The sequence below is a fragment of the Tenrec ecaudatus genome, chromosome 10 (assembly GCF_050624435.1).
Source record: "Tenrec ecaudatus isolate mTenEca1 chromosome 10, mTenEca1.hap1, whole genome shotgun sequence".
Taxonomy (NCBI): domain Eukaryota; kingdom Metazoa; phylum Chordata; class Mammalia; order Afrosoricida; family Tenrecidae; genus Tenrec; species Tenrec ecaudatus.
In genome coordinates this window covers 65270213-65290146 of record NC_134539.1, presented here as the reverse complement: position 1 = coordinate 65290146, position 19934 = coordinate 65270213, and the positions used below count along the sequence as shown (strand labels likewise).

Below are 19934 nucleotides of genomic sequence, written 5' to 3'. Positions count from 1 at the left end.
CCAGTGCCCATACACAACCGCCACCATCTCCCAGTGGAGGCTTGCATGTCTCTGTGGTGTTGAGAGAGGTTTTCAGTGGAGCTTCCAGACTAAGGCAGACTAGAAAACCTGGCAATCTACTTCCAAAACTCAGCAAAAACGCTAGAGATCCCAACAGTCCAACGTAGAACTAACTGGTCATGGGATGAAGTGGCAGCATCGTATGCCAGTGCGCTTGTGGTCAAGATGAGTCAGGGGTTACTTCAAAGGCAGCTAGTATCCAGGAAAAGGAAAATCTCACAGTTTTTCATCTACTAGACTTCTTCAACATCACACATTTTCTACCAGGAGTTCTCAAAACTCCCCTTTTCATAAATAGACTCCCTAAAATCGATCCCCAAATTGGGTCCATCCCAAAGGGGTAGACAACCTAAAGGGTTTTTCCAATGAAAGGAAGCACTGGCCTGCTGAAGGGTGAACTCGTGTAAAATTATAAGGGAAGATGTTTTGTCTCACTTGCTAACCTCTTATTTTCAGCCTTGCTATTAAAATCCACGCTTAATGAGGCCTTTAAAATGGACATATCATTAGTATTTAGTTAATTGAAAGTGTTACCAAGCATTTCTTGTAGCTGGTAAAAAGTAGTAAATTGTGGATTTTTTTTTTCATGAAAAGTATCCTGACACAGTACTATCTCAAGGCAGAAGTGAAACATTGGCGTCCTTCAAAGAGATGGTCTCATTTGACTAGCGTGGTGGTGGTGGAAAAGAGCCCGGGCACTGTGGGTTAGATGTTGGGCTTGGGGGGCGGGGGGAGGGAGACCATCTGCTTCCTTGTGGACTTAGAGTTTCAGCAACCTGTTTAGGGTCTCTACGTGTCAGAATTGGCTAGATGACAGTAGGTTTGGGATTTTGTTTGTTTTGTTTATTTGGTTATTGGAGTTTCAAGTCCCACTTTAAGGTTTCTGGCATCTAAATAGATCTCATGCAATGAATATGTAGTTCATTACCCCAAAATTGATCACAGAAATAACCAGGTTAAAAACAAAAAAAGACTGATTTCTTTTTGTTTAAGACTTTTTTTAAATCTAGTATTTCATCCAACTTCTCTTACTAATCCCCTTTGCTAAAAATAAAAACAACAAAAATGTTTCTTTTCACACCACAATCTATTTTCTTGTGTACTTTTATTAATTTATCGAATACATTTGTTTGTTTAAACTCTACTACAAATTTGACTCTAATGAAAGAATGAGGAAATTCAAAAGAAAGCCTGACTTTTCTTCAGAAGAAATAAAGCTCTTCTGTTCACACAAGCCTAATATCAATATGTAAGGCTCAACCATATTTAATAGTAACTCACTGCCATTGAGTTGATTCTGAGATTCTGACTCATAGCAACCATGTAGGATGGGGTAGAATTACCTCGATGGCTTTTTGAGTCTGTAACCCTTTATGGGAGTAAAAAGCCTCTTTTTTTTCCTGAGGAGCAGCTGGTGGTTTCAAACTACTGACCTTGTGGTTAGCAGCCAGCACATAGCCATCATGCCATCATGGTGATCAACTAAACGCACACCCATTCTAGGTGGTTTCATAATGCTTCCTGTATATAGCTTGAGTTTGTCGGCATGAGTGCATTTTGCAACGTGATCACGAAATGGAAAGCTGAGCAAGCCATTTGCTTGGAAAGCTTTTAAAGCTGCGTCTTCAACTTTTGAGGCACGTTGTTTACCATCTTGTCAGCCCCTTCCGCGTCCTTTGAACTGAGAAGAGCTAGGATGAGATGAGAAAGGACCTAGGAGAGGGGTGCAAATGTTTTGATCCAAGAGGAAAAACAATTTGGACATGATGGTCATAACAGAGGAAGGTGCTGGAAAGCAGAGCTTGAAAGGCGAAGTCTCAACGGAAAGCAGAGATTTTTCTAAGAATTTTGTACATCATGCCTGTCATAAACATTCGCTTCATTGTGCAATAAGGAAATATGACAAGAATTTGCTGCTCCACCGACTGAGAAACCAACCCCCATCCCCGATAATAACAAGAATTAAAGAAAGAAAGGAAAGAGGTAGGAATCACTCTAATTGTGGGTACACTGGATTGAACTCAATACTCGGTTAGTTGACCTCCCTCTTGACCCAACCTGAAATTCTTCTATGTGCAAGGACTTCTTGCTAGGTCCATGATACAAATGTCTTCCCTGGCCTTTTACATATTCACGGTGCTCTTTTTGTTCTTACTATTTGTATTTTGATCTTTGTATTATTTTTATTTTATCCTTACCACTTAATTTTGTTTCTGTTTTTTTCCCCCCTGTTGGGTTTTCCAGTTTGTGATGCCCAGGAGAACATGCATAGAGATAAGAACTGATGCAAGGCTTTATAGGAGAGGTAGGGGTGGGGATGGGGGTAAGAGCTAGGTAGGGTGAGGGGGCAGAAAGGGGCACAATGTATGGGGGGAGCATTATAATTGATGGTGATTGCCCCATAATTTTAAAACTGATTTAACTTTGGGGAGGGGAGTGTTCTAAAATTGATTGTGGTAATGATTGTACAACTCTTCTTAATATGATCGAACTATTGAATTGTATGATATGTCCATTAAGTGCCCATAAAACTTTGAAAAATAAATAACAAGCGAGTTGACTATGTCCCTGGCTTCTGGCTTCTTCAATCCCAGCTGTGCCGAGGAAAACTTGTGCCTACAAGAGCCGGAGGCAGTTGTTTATATAACTAATTGGTCATCTACATAAATATGAAAATTGGGACCAGTCCCTCTGTTCGCATCTGTTCTCAAGCCAAAGTTTGCTCTGAAATTAAGAGGCATGCAGTCTCGAGAAAGATGCACGCTTCAGCGGTTCTACACGGGCTCGCTTGCACAAACTTTTTGTTTGTTTTTTTCTCTTGCATAAACTTCAAGGTTATAAAGTTTTCTCTATTTGGTTTTCAAATAGTAAGAGGAAAAATACGTTTGATGAATCCCTTACTTGAGAAGGAAAAAGGGACCCAGCGCAGTGCCTGGGAGGCTGTTTAAGTAGAGGCTTGGCTTTGGCTGTAGGTTGGAGAAGGATGGGAGAAACAGGGAACAGATTGAAGACAGAAAAACTGCCTGGGGAAGATGGCCCGAGGACAGAAGATGAAGAGCATTGGATGCGGAGATAGGAGGGAAACAAACACTCCAAGAGAAAGAAAGAATTGGGGGTGGGGTAGGGGGGAGGATGGGGAGGAAGCTGAGGAAATTCTGATCTTATCAGTAAATTTCTAGGGGACTATTTCCCAAAGACCACAGCCACTAGAAACTCCACGGGACACAATTTTGTTTTAAAACACATGGGTCTCCAAGACTCAGAGTCTCTTTGGCTTTTAGTTATCAGCACGTTAGGAGGTTCTCCTTCTGAGCCATAAAGGTGCAGCTCGGACCATGGGAAAGGCTAGCCAAGCCCAAGGGGGGGACGCAAGAGGGTGCTGGAAAACGGCATTCAGGGTCTTCCTCTTCTCCACCAAGTGTCCACTTACCAAGCATGAGGTCCTCCTGTGGGACGGGTCTCACCTGAGAACATATTCAAAGTACAAGAAGTGGGGTCTCATTGTCAGGTGTCTGGGATGGTTTTCCTCATTCTTGCTTCTCAGCTCTGAAAGAATTCATGTGGCAGAAGCACTTGTGCAAATCCAAGTAACTTTTATGAGGGAAAGGGAAGTTTCGGGCACTACGGTCTCAAAGAGCACACGGTATCCCGGGTAAGTGTGCAAGGCCTCCTGGCAGGACTGTGGGGCATGGTTGAGCGCATTGGCTGTTCTTATTGGCTGCGTCCAGGCGCATGTGATGTAATGTTGCTGGAGTCTAGCATGCATGCTCAGGTTGACCATCACTTGTTCCCAGGTGTCCTTGGTCTGCGCATGCCCAGCTTTGGATTGTTCCCCACAAGTGTCTGATGTGGGCCTGGTTTCTTTCACCCAGTGGTTGTGGCACGGCCCGCTAATTTTCATTTAGCTTAGGCATTCAATGGAGACAAGCCTCCCTCTTCCCTAACGTCCTACTGTCCTCATCATCTTTGCTTCTAAGAACATTCTGATTGTACTTCTTCCCCAAAGTATGGGTTTGTTCTTCTATCAGTCCATGGTATATTTGTTACTCTTTGTCAACATCCCCATTCAAAAGCATCCGTTCCTTTTTGCTCTTCCTCATCCGGGTCCCTTTCTCAGGCAGATGAGGTCACTGCAACTACCAGGGCTTGGGGCAGGCACACCTTCGTCTTCAAAGTGCCATCTCTTATTTTTAAAACTTTTAAAGACGTCTTTTGAAACAGATTTGTGATGTCATTTGATTTTCTGAAGCTCTGCTTTGGGGATTGGAGATCGAAGGAAAATAAAATCTTTGAGAACCTCAACAGTTCCTCCATTTAATGACGAAGTTGCTCACTGATCCAGTTGTGTGATTTTGTTATGTTGAGGTTGATGTACATCACAGGGTGTCGCGTATGGTGAGCTGACTGTATCGTGGGTCACAAGAAGGCTATGCTGGGAGCTTTTATTTGACTTCTTATGGATGGTGCAATTCTTTTTTTTTTAATTGGGGGCTCGTACAACGCTTATCACAATCCATCCCTCCATGTGTCAAGCACATTTGTACATTTGTTGCCATCAACATTCTCAAAACATTTGCTTTCTGCTTGAGCCCTTGGTATCAGCTCCTCATTTCCCCCCGTCCTCCCCGCTCCTCCCTCCTTCATGAACCCTTGATCATTTATGAACTATTATTATTTTGTCATTTCTTACACGTCTGGCATCACCCTTCACCCACTTCTCTGCTGTCCATCCCCCAGGGAGGAGGTTATATGTAGATCCTTGTAATTGGGTCCCCCTTTCTACACAATATCGCCACTTTCACTGGTCCTGAAGGGATCATCTGCCCTGGATTCCCTGTGTTTATCAGTGTGCATCCTCAGGTCTGGCTAGATTTGTAAGGTAGAATTGGGATCATGATAGTGGTGGTGGGGAAGCATTTAAAACCTAGAGGAGAGTCATATGTTTAATCATTGCTACACTGCACCCTGACTGGCTCCTCTCCTTCCTGAAGCCCTTCTGCAAGGGATGTCCAATTTCCCACAGATGAACCCTGGGTCCCCACTCCACACTATCCCTCATTCACAATGCTATGATTTTTTTTGTCTTTGATGTTTATTACCTGATCCCTTTGATGCCTTGTGATCTCACAGGCTGGTGTGCTTCTTCCATGTGGGCTTTGTTGCTTCTCAGATGGCCGCTTGTTATCTTCCAGCTTATAGGAGGATGGGGCAATTCTTAACCCACTATCATCAGGTTTATTCTGACTCACAGTGACCCTATATAGTGTTTCTGATGTTGTAAATCTTAAAAAAAAATTTTTTTTAAGTTTTATGGCTCCACATCACACAATCCGATAGTCCCATCATGTCAGGTTGTAAATCTTTACAGAACAGACAGCCTCATCATTCTCTGGAGGCACAGCAAATGGATTTGAACGACCTACCTTGCAGTTAGCCCGCAGCATCACCAGCAGCAATTCCTCACTCAGTGCCATTGAGGCAATTCTGACTCAGAGTAGCCTGGTAGGGCAGGGTGGAAGTGACTCTGTACATTTCTGAAACTAATTTTTTTATGGGAGTAAAAAAGTGGTTTCAAACCTGTGACCTTGTGGTTAGCAACCCAATGCTATTCCCTTGAATGGTATCTAAAGTGCTCTCTGAGGGCCAAGGACCACTAAAGTGGAAAATCTGGCACCAAGGTACTGGTGCCATCTACTGGCATATGGAAACCAGCGAGGATGCAAACGCGAGATGGGCAGGATTGTGAATGTTCAGAAGGACATCTGAGTCCGGATCCCCCCTCCCCTCCGCCTGAGCTCGACCTGCATCATCTGCAATTACAAAGGAAACTCGGAAGGTGGAGAGGGTAGAACTCTCAGGACCATCTAGGCAGCACTTCATTCAGCAGAGCAAAGTGTCTTTACTTTAACTCCCCATCTTCCATCAGCAGGATAGAGACGAATGGGTCTCAGGAGCTCGAATGAAACAAGTCACTCAGTCAGTTCCTACAGGCAGAGGCAGGAGATCATGAGACTTTTTGCCTCTAAGTTTACCCGAGTCCAGCACACTCCCTTGTCCTTCGGTGGTCTTTATCTAGGCTATGGGGGTTGGTCAGCATTTGGGTTATAATTCTCCTTATAAAGCATTTTTCTTTCTTTCAAAAACCTTTGAGAACCAGTAAGAGTGGTGAAAAATTTGAGAGATGGTTACTGGTGATGGTTTAATGTGTGTGTATATACATACATATATTATATATGTATAAAATAATTGTCACTGAATTATATGTGCAAAATAGTTGCAAGGGAAAAAGAAAAAACAACCCAAACAACAAGGCCTAAATCTTTGAAAACTCACAGAATGAAAATGCCAGTGCCTGCCTGTGTCTCTCCATTTCACCTGGTGCCTGGCACAGTGTGTGGCACATGGATGCTCAGAAAATACTCATGGACTGACCGAATGGACAGCTGGTGTTTTCTATACACCCCACCCCCTACCCCCCGGTTTTTCTGGAACTCATTTGCTTTGGGATTTGAAGCCTCTCCCCTTTCTGACCATCTCCCTGGCCCAGCACATACTGGTTGAGTACATACCAGGACTTTGAAAGGTCTGTAGTGATGCTCAGAATCTGTGAAACCAGGCAATCTGTCCTGCTGAGGAAAGCAAGAGGTGCTTCTTCCTACCAAATATGCCCTGAAAACCTGGGGTTCCCGAGACGGACCATGATACAACTCAGCTAGTTGTGCCTACTGCAACAAAGCTGGGAGAGATTATAATAAATTTCCTAAATTAAGGGACATAGCAAAGCATAAATAAGTATAAAGAAAGTTGTAGAAAGGGGGTGTCAACTTCCCATCACCACTTTTACTACACAGAAGGCCCAGCCTTTTTTTCTTCCTTGAATCTGCTGGTTACCAAGACTCCAACTTGTCTACCAACACCTTCTCCAGAATTAGCCAGAGTCCCCGTACTCCAACCAGAGGGATCTCTGGGGCATGATTGCTTACCAGTTGGGTTTTATCTGCAAGGTCAATGGTTTGAACCTATGAGCACTTCTCAGGAGAAAGAGGAGTCTAAGGACTCTCATAAGGATTGACAGTCTCCGAACTAGGCCATTCTACTCTGTTCTTTGGGGCCGCTAGGAGTTGGAAATGACTTGATGGCAGTGAGTTTTTCAGGGAGTTTACAGCCGGCAAAGGCAGCAAACACCGGAGGACATGGCTTTGTGAGAGAAGTCTGGGCTGGATTTCAGCCTCCACTGGCCCGTCATGCCGGGAACAACATGCCCATTCGCACAAACCCACACTTTTGGGCTAATAGGAATGCATCAGATCCGCGGTCCAGATGGCATGCTGGTGACGAGTAGAAGACATCGAAGCCGGGTCCAGGGTGTGCAGACTGTGCCACGAGTCGATGCTGGCATTGCTCTAACGCGTGCTCTCCCCCTTCCGCCAGCAAAGCGGACAGCATCACCCTGCACGACTTTGCTGCGATGCGAAGGAACTCTCTTGCTGCCCCTTCAGTCGCTCATGCTTGTTCCTCAGTCCCAATCGGAGCAAGTGGAACATTTATGTATGCAACGTTTACTTTACCCAAGAGCCTCAGGTCAGCCAAGCTATGGAAAAAGACAGCGAGGCCAATTCCCCTCCATCCTACATTTCCATGACTCGTTTTTCAGTGTAACTGCAAGAAATCAGGCAGCACGGCTTGCAGTTCCAGCAAGCCCTTGATTTAACCGTGGGAAAATCTTGCTGTCTAACCACAATGGATTTCAGATGGACAATGCTCACTTATAAGGCTGTAGCAATAGGGTGGAGGGTGGGGGGTAGAGGAACTGATACCAAGGGCTCAAGTAGAAAGAAAATGTTTTGAAAATGATGATGGCAACATATATACAAATGTGCTTGACACAATGGATGGATGTATGGATTTTGATAAGAGCCCCCAATGAAAGGATTTGTTTTTTAAAGAAAGAAAGAAATAGGAGCGGGGACAAATGAAAGCTATGGCCACATTTGCTGAAGTTGCAACTCTATTTTCTGAGCATGATCAGATGCTAAATGGGAAAAAACAGCTCTGTGGGTCAGGTTGAAGTAGTGTCTTAATTTCTTTGGGAACAGATGTAGGGATGGATGCATTTGTTACAGGCGGAAAGGTTGCCTCTAGTGACTAGAGACCCACTGTTGGCGGATCAACTGTTCATGCGGTTGACTTCTCTCCACTACCTTCACCACGGGAGTAATTTCTTACATGTTCACAAGAAATTTGTGAGGTTGGACTTGCTTCTGTGGACAGGCCTTATATTTCTTTTTCCGTGGGAAAAATAGGTATTCCAATTAGAAGAACAATTCTCTGGCTATCTCCTCATGGTTGCTCTTTCAGGCTGACATGTGGCTCATATGTACCAAATGTCCACAAGCATTAAACTCCCGCTCTGTACTGACAACCATAACTCCCCTCCAGGCTGGTGGGACAAGATCTGGGTGGGTCCTTTTTTTGTTGTTGTTTTAACTTACGGGAGACCACACCAGAGGCTCCATGGACCAAAGGGTCTCAGCGTTGAATGGGACAATTAGTAGGAACTCAGTGAAGAGCTGACACTCTCCCAAATGGTGTCATGGCCTCACAACTTGGTGAGATTCCAACTTCTGGGGCTCCTGGGAGAGGGACATTTGTTATTATCTGATGGCATTTGGGACCTGCCAGCGGAAGCCGTTCAGGGCTCTTCTCTCTGCTGTCTCCGCTGCATTTGGGCAGCCGCGGGGCGGTGCGGCTGCTCTCGGACTGCAGCCCCAGCTGCGTGGCCGCGTGGGAATGAAGTAAATAACTAGATTCTGTTCCCTAGGAGAATACATCGACGAGCATGGCCATTGCCAGATCTGTGAAGCTTCTTGTGCCAAGTGCAGGGGGCCAACCCAGGAAGACTGTACCAGCTGCCCCATTAGGAGGTGAGTGGCTTCTCCGGATCTTCTGCGAGGTGGGAGTGCATGGGTCACTGCTGGGTTCTGGGGGTGGGAGTGAATGGGTCACTGTGGAGAGAGGAGTTGCCTTCCCCCAGAGCTGAGCTGAAGAGTGTCTTCCCCCAATCCATCTGGAACCCCAGAGTGTGACCAGATGTGAAACCAGGACTTTGCAGCTGTAATTCGTGAAGGATCTTGGAATGGAATCATCTTGGACTTAGGTTAGGTCATAATAACATGACTGGTGTTCATCTTAGAAGATGAGAGGCCACATGAACCCAAAGAAGGTCATGGGAAGATGGAGGCAGAGCATGGACTGGATTGTCTATAAACTGCACTCCCCAAGAAGCCAAGAGAATAGCATGGACCAGTTTATCCATCAGAGCTTCCAAAAGGAATCAAGCTTGCTGACACCTAGATTTCATATTTCTGATCTCCTGAACAGCAAGATGATACATTTGTGTTGCTTTAAGTACCTACTTGGTGGTGCTTGGTTATGGTAGCCCCAGGGAATTAACCAACCTGTCCATAGGCACCCCATACACCTCCAGGAGAAAGAATGGGGCATCTTCTCATGAAGCAGAACCCTCCCTTGAGTTACCATAATCTCCGTAGCACCCTCTCCCATGATGCCTAACAACCATGTGGTGAACCAGTGTGGGGATTCTGAAGGGACTTTCTTGTGGGGAGAGACAGGCACATGATGCTACTTTAAACGTCTGGAGCCTCCTCTCTGTCTGCACGTCCATCCCTGAATCACTGCTTCCACCAGCTGGTTAACTCTCCATCTCGAGAGTCAATCTCAGGGTTCACTGCTCTGTGAAGATGTATTTGAGCGTTTCCAGTAGATTTAAACTTTTCTTCTTATGTTCCCTGGTGCTCTGAATAAGCCTCCATAAGACTATCTGCAGCACTTTAAGAAGTTCATCACTTACACCTCTGTCTCTGTCAGACTGTAAGCCCCTTGTGAGACTCATCTTCACACCTGAGCACAGTGCTAAGAAAGCATGAGACACTTGATCTTGAAGGAGTGGGGGATGGAAAAGTATCTGCAAAGCTCAAACACTGGCTGATGGGGTGTGTGCATGCATAGCCTCAGCACTAGGCTGCAAAAACCAACCCCCAAACCAAGGAACAGGGTCTCTTCCCCACCTGGGACAAGGCTGTGCAGAGGCAGGGGCTTTACACCTCTGTGACAGACTCTCACTCGGGTGCTAGAATTGCTCTTCAGAACAGCAGCTGTGTCACTGCGAGCCCCTTTATTGCCCACACGCCTCCACCAGTAGGCATGATGTGATAAATACTGAACTCAGCCAGTATGACAGGCTTGACTCTCCAAATCGCCTTCTCAAAAGAAAGAACGATGTGGCAAAAAATTAAAGAAGGAAGGAAGGAAAGTGGAGATAAAAGGGGCACAAAGCTCAGTCTCAAGAGTTTTTGAATGTTAACTCTGAGAACGTTGTCCTGCTGTCTTTCTAAGATATTTGGACCTCTAAACATTGAGTTTGCTTTAAAGAAGCCCCAGTGTTGTATTATAAGATACAGTCTGCATTTACAGATCATTAAGGAGGAAGGTAGGTTGATGGTGATACAAATAGAGTAAGGTAAGCTGTGTATTCATCACTGTTGAATCTGATTGATGAATATAAGGGAGAAGAGATAGGGGTGTCCTCAGCTGCTAACTTTGATACATGTTTTAAAAACTTTAGTTAATTGCTTATTAATTTCTTGTGTATAATAAGGAAATTGATAAGCAGTTAACTCTAAAGTTATTCTATGAACTTCAGAATGTTCAAAGTCCTTTGCCCTTTTTTGGAAACTCTTGTGCTGGGAACTAAGTGCAAGTGTGCAAAGCAAGCCATTCACATGCTTACAGATCCAGCAAAGCCCCTGGCGCTGTGCATCACTTACTCATGGCCTCCCCGCGCCGCCCCGTCCTCGCCCTTGGAACGTGGTCCTGGGGTAAATGCTGTCTTTTTTATCTGAAAGGGTTGGTTATTCTAACAGGGGATTGAGTTCAGTTCTACACCAGAAGGGTCATTCAGGGAGACAGTTTTGCGGGATCCCCCACGAGGCTCTATCTGCCCTTGGTGCAACTGGCAGTTTTCCTTGCTGTTGTGATTAGCCCTCATCATCTTGAAACCACCAGCCTCTCCATGGGAGAAAGATGGGCTTTCTACTCCCATCAACAGTTACGGTCTCAGAAATCCACCGGCACAGCGCTACTCTGTCCTATAGGCTTTGTGTCAACTCAGCATTGCCTCGATGGCAGTGAGTTGAGAGTTGTGATTAACTACTGTTCAGCTGGGCCCTGAAGGTGAAGCTATGCACAAGCGAATCAGTATTTTGAGATGTAATTTCAGAAAATCCTCAGATTTAGCTCTTTGAAAGCAACTGAAGTCTGGGAGGAAACACATTACTAAACACTCATAGCTCTATGAGGTCTCGATGCTTATCAGCCTGGCTAATTTCCCAGCCCGGTCCTGAAGGAGTTAACAGAGTCAATGAACGAATTGAAAGCATTTAGAAGTTGCCTCTGTCTTGACCCACCCTCAAACAATTTATTTGATCTGCTTCAATGAATTCAGGAAAGAGAAAGGCTTTTGGCTAGGTTTCATCCTGTTAGAACATTCAAGCACCAAGAAATTACATTAAGTACCTCTGTGATGGATTTAATTAGGCCACGTCAACAATCAGCCCAGAGGACCAGCTAACGCAGACTTTCCAGTGCGCCAGTTCCAGTCCAGGTCTCCCGCAGGCCCCCAGCCCCACTCCCAACCCCGGGGTCTGGGGAGAGTCACTCCTGAGGTAGAGGACACCCTCTTTGCCCAGCTCATTAGCAGAGGGATTTGCCTTCTTCTTTTCTATGAGCCTGGCTGGGCCTCCTATCACAGTCATTCGGCCACCAGAACTCACTAGTGTGAGTGAGTGAGAAGTTCAATGCCTCTAATGGTTAGGGAGGGGCATGACAGCGGGTCCCACAGCTGCTTTGAGATGACTTAAATGTTTGTTTTTCCTCAACTGCAGTGGATTCCCCGAGCAAGGACTCGATCCTTCTCCATTAGAGGAAGCTCGTTGGTGTCTGTGGAAAACTGGCCAATTGGCGTGAGATTTCAAGTTCCTTAGTAATTGCACTTGGATGGGGAGAGGGAGGGACAGGCTGGATAATGTAATTCAGTGCCTGCCCTTAAGCGTGCACCAATTTCCTTCTCTCCATCTTTAGGAACACGTTGCTTTAGGGGAAATTGGGTATGTCACTTGTGCTTTTCTGTAGGTAGAGGTGAAGGAGGGAGGTGGCTTAAAGCCCACTTACGGGCTCAGTACTTTTCTACATTCAAGCACTCAAGTTTTAAAAAAAGTCAGTCAGTCCTTTTCCTCTATAAACATGAAAGTATCACACCGTCTGCTTCCCCCTGCTGTTTCTGGATGGCTTTAAATGGTTCCACTTGAAAGTATTAAATTACCTCTTCCGAAAGAAATGATTCCCCCCCAAGCCCATCTCTCATCTCTTCCTATGAAGCATTAAATGATGATCCATTTTACCTCCCTCTTGCAATGGAATTTAGCAAGAAAATGAGTCCCGGAATAAACATGCCTCAATTCTTCTCTTTTCAAATTAAATTCATGAGGTAGCTTACCTGTTTAATAACGTTCAACGGTTTTATGCCATTTGTCTTATTTATAGACATTTGCTTTGTTTTTAAAGCCACTGAACCAATTCTGACTCATAACCACTTGATAGGACAGAGGTTTCTGAGACGATCAACCTTTATGAGAATAGAAATACTCCTCTTTCTCCCATGCAGTGGTTTCAAACTGCTGACCTTGCTCTGAGTAGCCCAGTGGGTAGCCCACCATGCCACCAGGGATCCCCCCCACTATTTAAATTATTCCTTGAGAAATGTTCTAGCTCATAAACCAGAACCAAGTTGCAGAAAAAGTATTTGCCTTTGGCATTAGTGCCACCACCACCTCCCCCCCTCTGGACTGGGAGTACAGTTCTGACCTTTCACACTTAATGGAAGGGATCTGTTTTCACCTGGACAACCACCAGGCGTGTGTGAGTGTCTTAGGAATGGTCCTCTCAGACCTGCTGCGGTTTAAAAGGATTGTTCATTCCAGTGGTGCTGGGCAAAGCAAGTAGGAGGCAAGAGGTTGAGAATACAAGAGCAGGGGTGGCATTTCCTGTCTTCTGTTTCTGTCTTGAAGTCCACTCGCCTTCTGAAGAGATGCAGCTTATACAGGTTTCCAGCATGTTGGGACCAGATAGAAGACTGCAAGCCACACCCTCTCCACCATGCCTTGCACGCCCTTCCATTTTCTCCCAAGCTTGGTGTTTTAGCTTGATGTGTGTTCCCCCAAAATATATGTTGGAATCTGTTCCATGTTTTTTTCCCCATTTTTTAAACAATTTATTAGGGGCTCATACAACTCTTATCACAGTTCATACATATACATACATCAATTGTATAAAGCACATCTGCACATTCCCTGCCCCAATCATTCTCAAAGCATTTGCTCTCCACTTAAGCCCCTTGCATCAGGTCCTCTTTTTTTTTTCCCCTCCCTCATGTGCCCTTGGTAATTTATACATCGTTATTTTGTCATATCTTGCCCTATCCGGAGTCTCCCCTCCCCCCCTTCTCCTGTTCTATGTTTTATAGTGATCTATTTTTAAAGTCTTAAACAGGGCAATGGCAAAAAGGAGTCATCTGGATGAGGGGGGCCATCATCATGAGGCCATCAGTGTCCCAAGAATTCACTCATGAGACTAAATGAGACCAAGTATGGAAAACAGTGGAAACACATCACAAAATCATGATTGGTGGCAGATGAAGTCATCACAGTTGCACACTTGGGGAAGAGACCCTGGTGATTTATGTACGCTCACGTGGATAAGCAGAGTTTAAAAGATTGGTTCAGGGCCCTCAACCACTTTGTTTAGGTGCTGGCCATTCATTCCTACCGGAGCACCCCAATATCCAGCAAGGGCATGCCCGCCCAGGAAGTTCCTCAGAGCAAGAATGTCCCTCCCTGACCTGGCCAGGGAGGTGCCACACGCTGTGCCCGAGGACACAGCTTTGTTTGTTTGTTTTTTTGAAACATTACCAGTCAGGAGGCAGTCGTCCCTACAAAGGCATGCAGCATAGTTTAAAATCAAGACCTGTGTGCGTCAGGGTTGTGTCCTTTCACCGTGTTCCTTCAGTCTGTGTGCTGGGCGAGTAACTGGTTGCCGTGGACGACAGGAAGAAGAATGTGCAGCAGGACTGGAGGAAGGCTTATGAGCAACCTGCCACATATACAGCTAGCACCACCTGGCTTGCTGAAAGCCAAGAGAATTTGAAGTACTTACTAATGAAGACCCAGGACAGAAATCTTTCTTTGGACTGCAGCTCAGTCTAAAGAAGACAAGCATCCTTATAACAGACCCATAGAAAGCATCATGCTAAGCGGAGAAACGGTTAAGCCCAACACATTACACTTGGCTCTACAAACAACGACTATGGAAGCGGCGGTCCAGAAACTAAACAATGTATTTTTGCTTATTTTAATAGTTTTATTGACATACAATCCGCATGCACTTTAACGGTTCACATTAAAAAGAGCTGTACAGTGCCCGCCACCGCCAGCTCCTCACCATTTCCTGCCTCCTTGTGGTCATTACTACCAGCTACCGACTCCGTCCAACTTCCCCTCCACACCCCTAGTAAGCCAGTTACTCTCTCTATGGATCCGCCTATCCTGGACTGCAAAATGATACCACCACCCCCCCCAAATAAACCAACCCAACACTCATAACAAAATAAATCAAAGAAAAACCGCAATCGCAAAGAAAGTAGGGAATGTTAAAAACCGAAATGGGTCAAATGGGAGCTCAAGTGATAGGTGTTAGCATTTAAGCTAACGGGTTCTGTGACAATGCACTCCATTGCACTCTGACTCTGGCAACGCCATTCAGCCTCGGGTCCAGGGCCAGAGGGCACTCACTGGAGGCTCAATTCTTGCATATCTGCCCTTCACTTTTTTTTTAATATGAAACAACTTAAAAATGGGTCAAAGGGAGATCAGATGATACCTTAAGGACATCTGTCATAATCCACAAGCCATGTATTTCTTTGGGCAAATCTACGGTACAAGACCTCTTCAAAGTTTTTAAGAGCAACAAGGTCACTGTGAGGACTAAGCTACCCTGACCCAGACCAAGATGTTTTGAGTTGCCTCGTTTCCATGCGAACGCTGCCCAACAAATAAGGTGGGCCACGGGAAAGCTGACGCCTTCAAATTACGGTGTTGGTAAAGGATCTCGGCACGATCATGAGCTGCCAGAAAAGGAAACAATCCACACCGGATGAAGCACGGCCCTGTTTCTAAGGAGCACAGGGTCGGTGAGGCTTCATCTCAAGTGGCAGGCGACACCAGGGCCGGGAAGAGTTCATCCGACTTGGTGAAGTAGAAGGTTCGCCAAGAAGAAGGATGATGACCAAGGAGAGACTTTAACACGGTGGCTGCAACAGTGAGCTCAGCCAAGCACCAGGAGCACCCCGGGCCAGGCAGCGCTCAGCTCTGTGGCACCAAAGTATACCAACAGAAGTTAGACTCAACCCAGTGCAACGGGTTTAGGCTACCTGCTGCCAGTTCTGGATAAACAGTTGGCTTTCTTCTGACTGCATTTGTGAATACCATGTAATAACTTTTATTCTTCCTAATATATTGCAAGGAAAACCGGAAACAAACAAACCGGGAAAACATTACCATGAAATGATCTATGGTGGAACTACATAGGAAACACGCCTCTGGAGAACACCCCCTATCTGAACTTGAGGGATGGGAGGGAAGGGGTCCCTAAGCAGAGTGCTTGGGAGCGAGCAGGAGAGAGGATCAAAGGCATCAAGCTGACTTGGACAGTTAACACCGTCAGTAGATCCCCCCCTTTTGATGCAGGTTGGACCTGATCTGGTTTCCAAATTTTTCTGTATTTTTGGTGTGTGTTGTTTGGTTTTTGTGTCTTCCTATTAGGGGACACCTCAGAGGTCATCAGAGGTCACCCTCTTGAAGTTGTGTTATATGCTTTTTCATTTTTTGGTCTATGAAAACCAGGATTGAAGAACCTATAGAGACAGCAAGTAGAATAAAGGTCTTGGGGAGAAGGGGGTACAGTGGTGGTAGGGGGGTACCAGGGAGACAAGACGATGTCAATGAGTCCATGTGGAAAAAGGATGTTTGAAAACTGATTGTGGTAGCAATTGTGCAATTCTACTTGATGTGACTGAACTCTGGCATGATATGATATTTGTATTACATCCCAATTAATAAAAAGTTTGAAAAAAGAGAAATGATCTATGTACTACTGTACGCGTATAAGTCTGAACGTTTGGAGCCCAAATGCAACCTGAGTCAGGAAATGTTGCCCAGATGACATGGGAAATCTGTGCTGTTGCCTGTAGGCAGTGTCCGTGAGCCAACTTGATCACCATCCGACACAACTGCGCTTTGGTTATCCTTTGGACGCTGATCTTTCCCTAGCACAGTGTGGGCAGCTGATAACTAAAAGAAGATTTTTTTCCCCAAAGCCTATGAATTCAGCAGCTTGTTTAATGTTCTGGAAATTCAAAGACCTCCATTTGACTTGACTGTTGCCTGGGCTAACTGGTGCCTGAACCATGAGGTTTCCCCAGTAGACATTGGTCAGTTTATTTGGAATCTGTATCAGTCTCTGTCAGGCCTGCTGCTAAGTCCAAATCTGGTCCCAGGGATGGGGGTGTGACTATTGTTCCCCATGTTTTATCCATGGTGGGTTCCAGAAACAGCTCTTGCTTCTGGAGCAATAATAAAACCAAGTCTAGGTAGTGATAGAGTTATTGCAGCAAGGCACCTTTATAAATTCTAATTTCATCTGCTTTTCCTCTCTGCCTGGCTTTAGAGTTTTTGATGACGGTCGCTGTGTTTTAAACTGTCCTTCGTGGAAGTATGAATTTAAGAATCAATGCCATCCATGTCACCACACCTGCCAAGAATGCCAAGGAAATGGACCTTCCAACTGTACCTCTTGTGGAGTGGGTGAGTGTCTTATAGGGTGCCCTTAAGAAGCAGAACCAATGAATTATTCATAAACTGATAGAGACATAGGATTTGTACATGTGCGTGTATATATGTGTATATACATTCTATATGTATATGAATATATACATACATATATTTGTATATTCTGTCTCTATCAATTTAGACATATCTGTATAGATAGATGGATAGATAGATAGATAGATAGATAGATAGATAGATAGATAGATAGAGATATTTTAAAGGAATTGGCTCACCTGATGGTGGGAACTGGCATATTTAAAATCACTTTTTGCCAAAATGAAACACTGGAGATTTCTTCAGGTTTATGTCTCAAAATCAAGAGTGGGAGTTCTGGACGAATATTTATTTTCCATCTGGATTCAGAACATAATTTTTCTATTAAAAGGCCTTTAATAAGTACCTCCCTGTGCATAATAGGTAGCAACTCAGAAAGGTCATATGAATGAAATAAACAGATCATTAAAGACTGGTATAGTTGGAGGTACTCTGTGAATACATAACTTCTGTTTTGTTTTATTTTTTTTTCTAGTTCTTTTTTTTAAACCTTTTATTAGGGACTCATACAACTCTTATCACAATCCATACATGTACCTACATCAATTGTATAAAGCACATCTGTACATTCTTTGCCCTAATCATTTTCAAAGCATTTGCTCTCCACTTAAGCCCTTTGCATCAGGTCCTCTCTTTTCCCCTCCCTCCCCGCTCCTCCTCCCTCTTAAGCGCTTGATAATTTATAAATTGTTATTTTGTCATATATTGCCCTATTCGGCATCTCCCTTCACTCCCTTTTCTGTTGTCCATCCCCAGGGAGGAGGGCACATGTAGATCCTTGTAGTTGGTTCCCCCTTTCCAACCCACTTACCCTCTACCCTCCTAGTATCGCCCCTCACACCCCTGGTCCTGAAGATATCATCTACCCTGGATTCCCTGTGCCTCCAGCTCCTATCTGCACCAGTGTACATCCTCTGCTCTATCCAGACTTGCAAGGTAGAATTCAGATCATGATAGTGTGTGTGTGTGTGTGGGGTGCGTTGTGGGGGGGAAGCATTTAGGAACTGGAGGAAAGCTGTATTCTTCATCGGTGCTACGTCCCACCCTGACTGACTCATCTCCTCTAGACCCCTCTGTGAGGGGATCTCCAGTGGCTGACAAATGGGCTTTGGGTCTCCACTCTGCACTCCCCCCTTCATTCACTATGGTAATATTTTTTTATTTTGATGATGCCTTATACCTGATCCGTTCGAAATCTCGTGATCACACAGGCTGGTGTGCTTCTTCCATGTGAGTTTTGTTGCTTCTGAGCTAGATGGCCGCTTGTTCACCTACAAGCCTTTAAGACCCCAGACACTATCTCTTTTGATAGCCAGGCACCATCAGCTTTCTTCACCACATTTGTTCACCCGCTTTGGCTTCAGCGGTTGTGTCAGGAGGGTGAGCATCATAGAATGCCAACTTAATAGAAGAAAGTATCCATGCATTGAGGGAGTGCTTGAGTAGAGGCCCAAGGTCCTTCTGCCACCTTAATACTAAACCTATAAATATAGGCACATAGATCTATTTCCCCATCCTCACATATATATTTGCATGTACATGTCTTTGTCTAGACCTCTATAAATGCCCTTTGCTTCCTAGCTCATATTTTAAGGAAACTCCTTTTTGTTTTCTTAAGGCCATCCACTGATTGAAAGATACCCATCCACAATATGGAGGGTAATCTGCTGTACATGGCCTGATTGATTTGCTCACACGTATCCACTTCATAGCAACACATAGACCAGTGTTTGAGCTTTGGGGATCGTAGCCTAGCTAAGGTAGTACATGAAATTAACTCTCAGCTCGTACAGTATGCTGAATGCAATCAAGGTCATTGACTTGTACATATAAAAACTGTTGAATTGGCAAATATTCTATCAAATATATATTTCACACACACACACACACAAAAACCACAAAATTGCACAACGAGTGAGTCTGCTCCTTTGCTCTTTTTTCCTTGCCTCAAACATATTCTTCTGTCATTATTTGGCTTTTCTCAGAAACCTTGTCTCTGAGATTGAGGAGGGCAGGTGAGGTAGTTAGTTTACTGTGCCAACCTGGCCGGTAAACAGATGTGGGGTTAATTGAAGGGCAGAGAGATAAATGGCTCGGTGAGCCTCACCTTTCTAGTTCTCAGGTCTCTTACTTTGTGATGGTTGGACCAGGGTGCAGCTGCCTTAGCCAGTTCCCTGCTTCAGCTGGCAGGACTCACTTTCTGCAAAACATCTCCAAGGTGAAGCTGCATAGACCTACCCTGATGCAGCCCTGGGTGCTGGAGCACCCGTGTGGAGACCCCTGGCAGCGCAGAGATGCTTACACGATCACTGACTCAGCTTTCCTCCTGCAGTCGACATCATTGCATCTGTTTTGTGAGCTGGAGTAGGACATTGTGGATTGGTGTTGGACTTAGGGGTTTGAGCAGCACTGGGTTGGGATGTTTTCTTGATGCGCACTTAACCTTTATATGAAACTCTCTCTTCTACATGGGTCTCTGTGGATTTGTTTCTCTAATGCACCCAGACTAACACAGCACGTCAGATGGTAAAGGTCATCAGAGATAATGCACACCATAGGGCTTTGGCTTAATGTCAGGACATGGAAAACCTCCTTCACATTATTGCACACACAGACTCACTGGCTCCCAGGACCCCCGAGAGAAGTCAGGTCTTTCCAGGGATAGAGAAGGACGGCCATGCAAACATTACGCCAGACAGCTAGAGAAACAGCAAAGCTACAATGTGCAGAAGAAATGACACGTCAGGGAGTAAAGGAAGATGCAGTCAGCCTTTAGAAGGAACATCGCGATCGAGGCTGTGT

General features: G+C 45.0%; 1 protein-coding gene across 3 annotated transcripts in view; it reads left to right on the top strand.

The window, feature by feature from the left end:
• The window catches only part of PCSK5 (proprotein convertase subtilisin/kexin type 5), a 516123-nt gene that overhangs the window by 383590 nt on the left and 112599 nt on the right, over positions 1 to 19934 (top strand). For 2 of the 3 annotated variants that reach the window (XM_075560524.1, XM_075560523.1), the window contains exons 21-22: positions 8882 to 8984; positions 16918 to 17054. In XM_075560524.1, the coding sequence (XP_075416639.1) occupies positions 8882 to 8984; positions 16918 to 17054 (240 nt within the window). Of the gene's footprint in view, positions 1 to 8881; positions 8985 to 16917; positions 17061 to 19934 lie in introns of all 3 variants that reach the window. The other variant, XM_075560525.1, reaches the window with a different exon arrangement.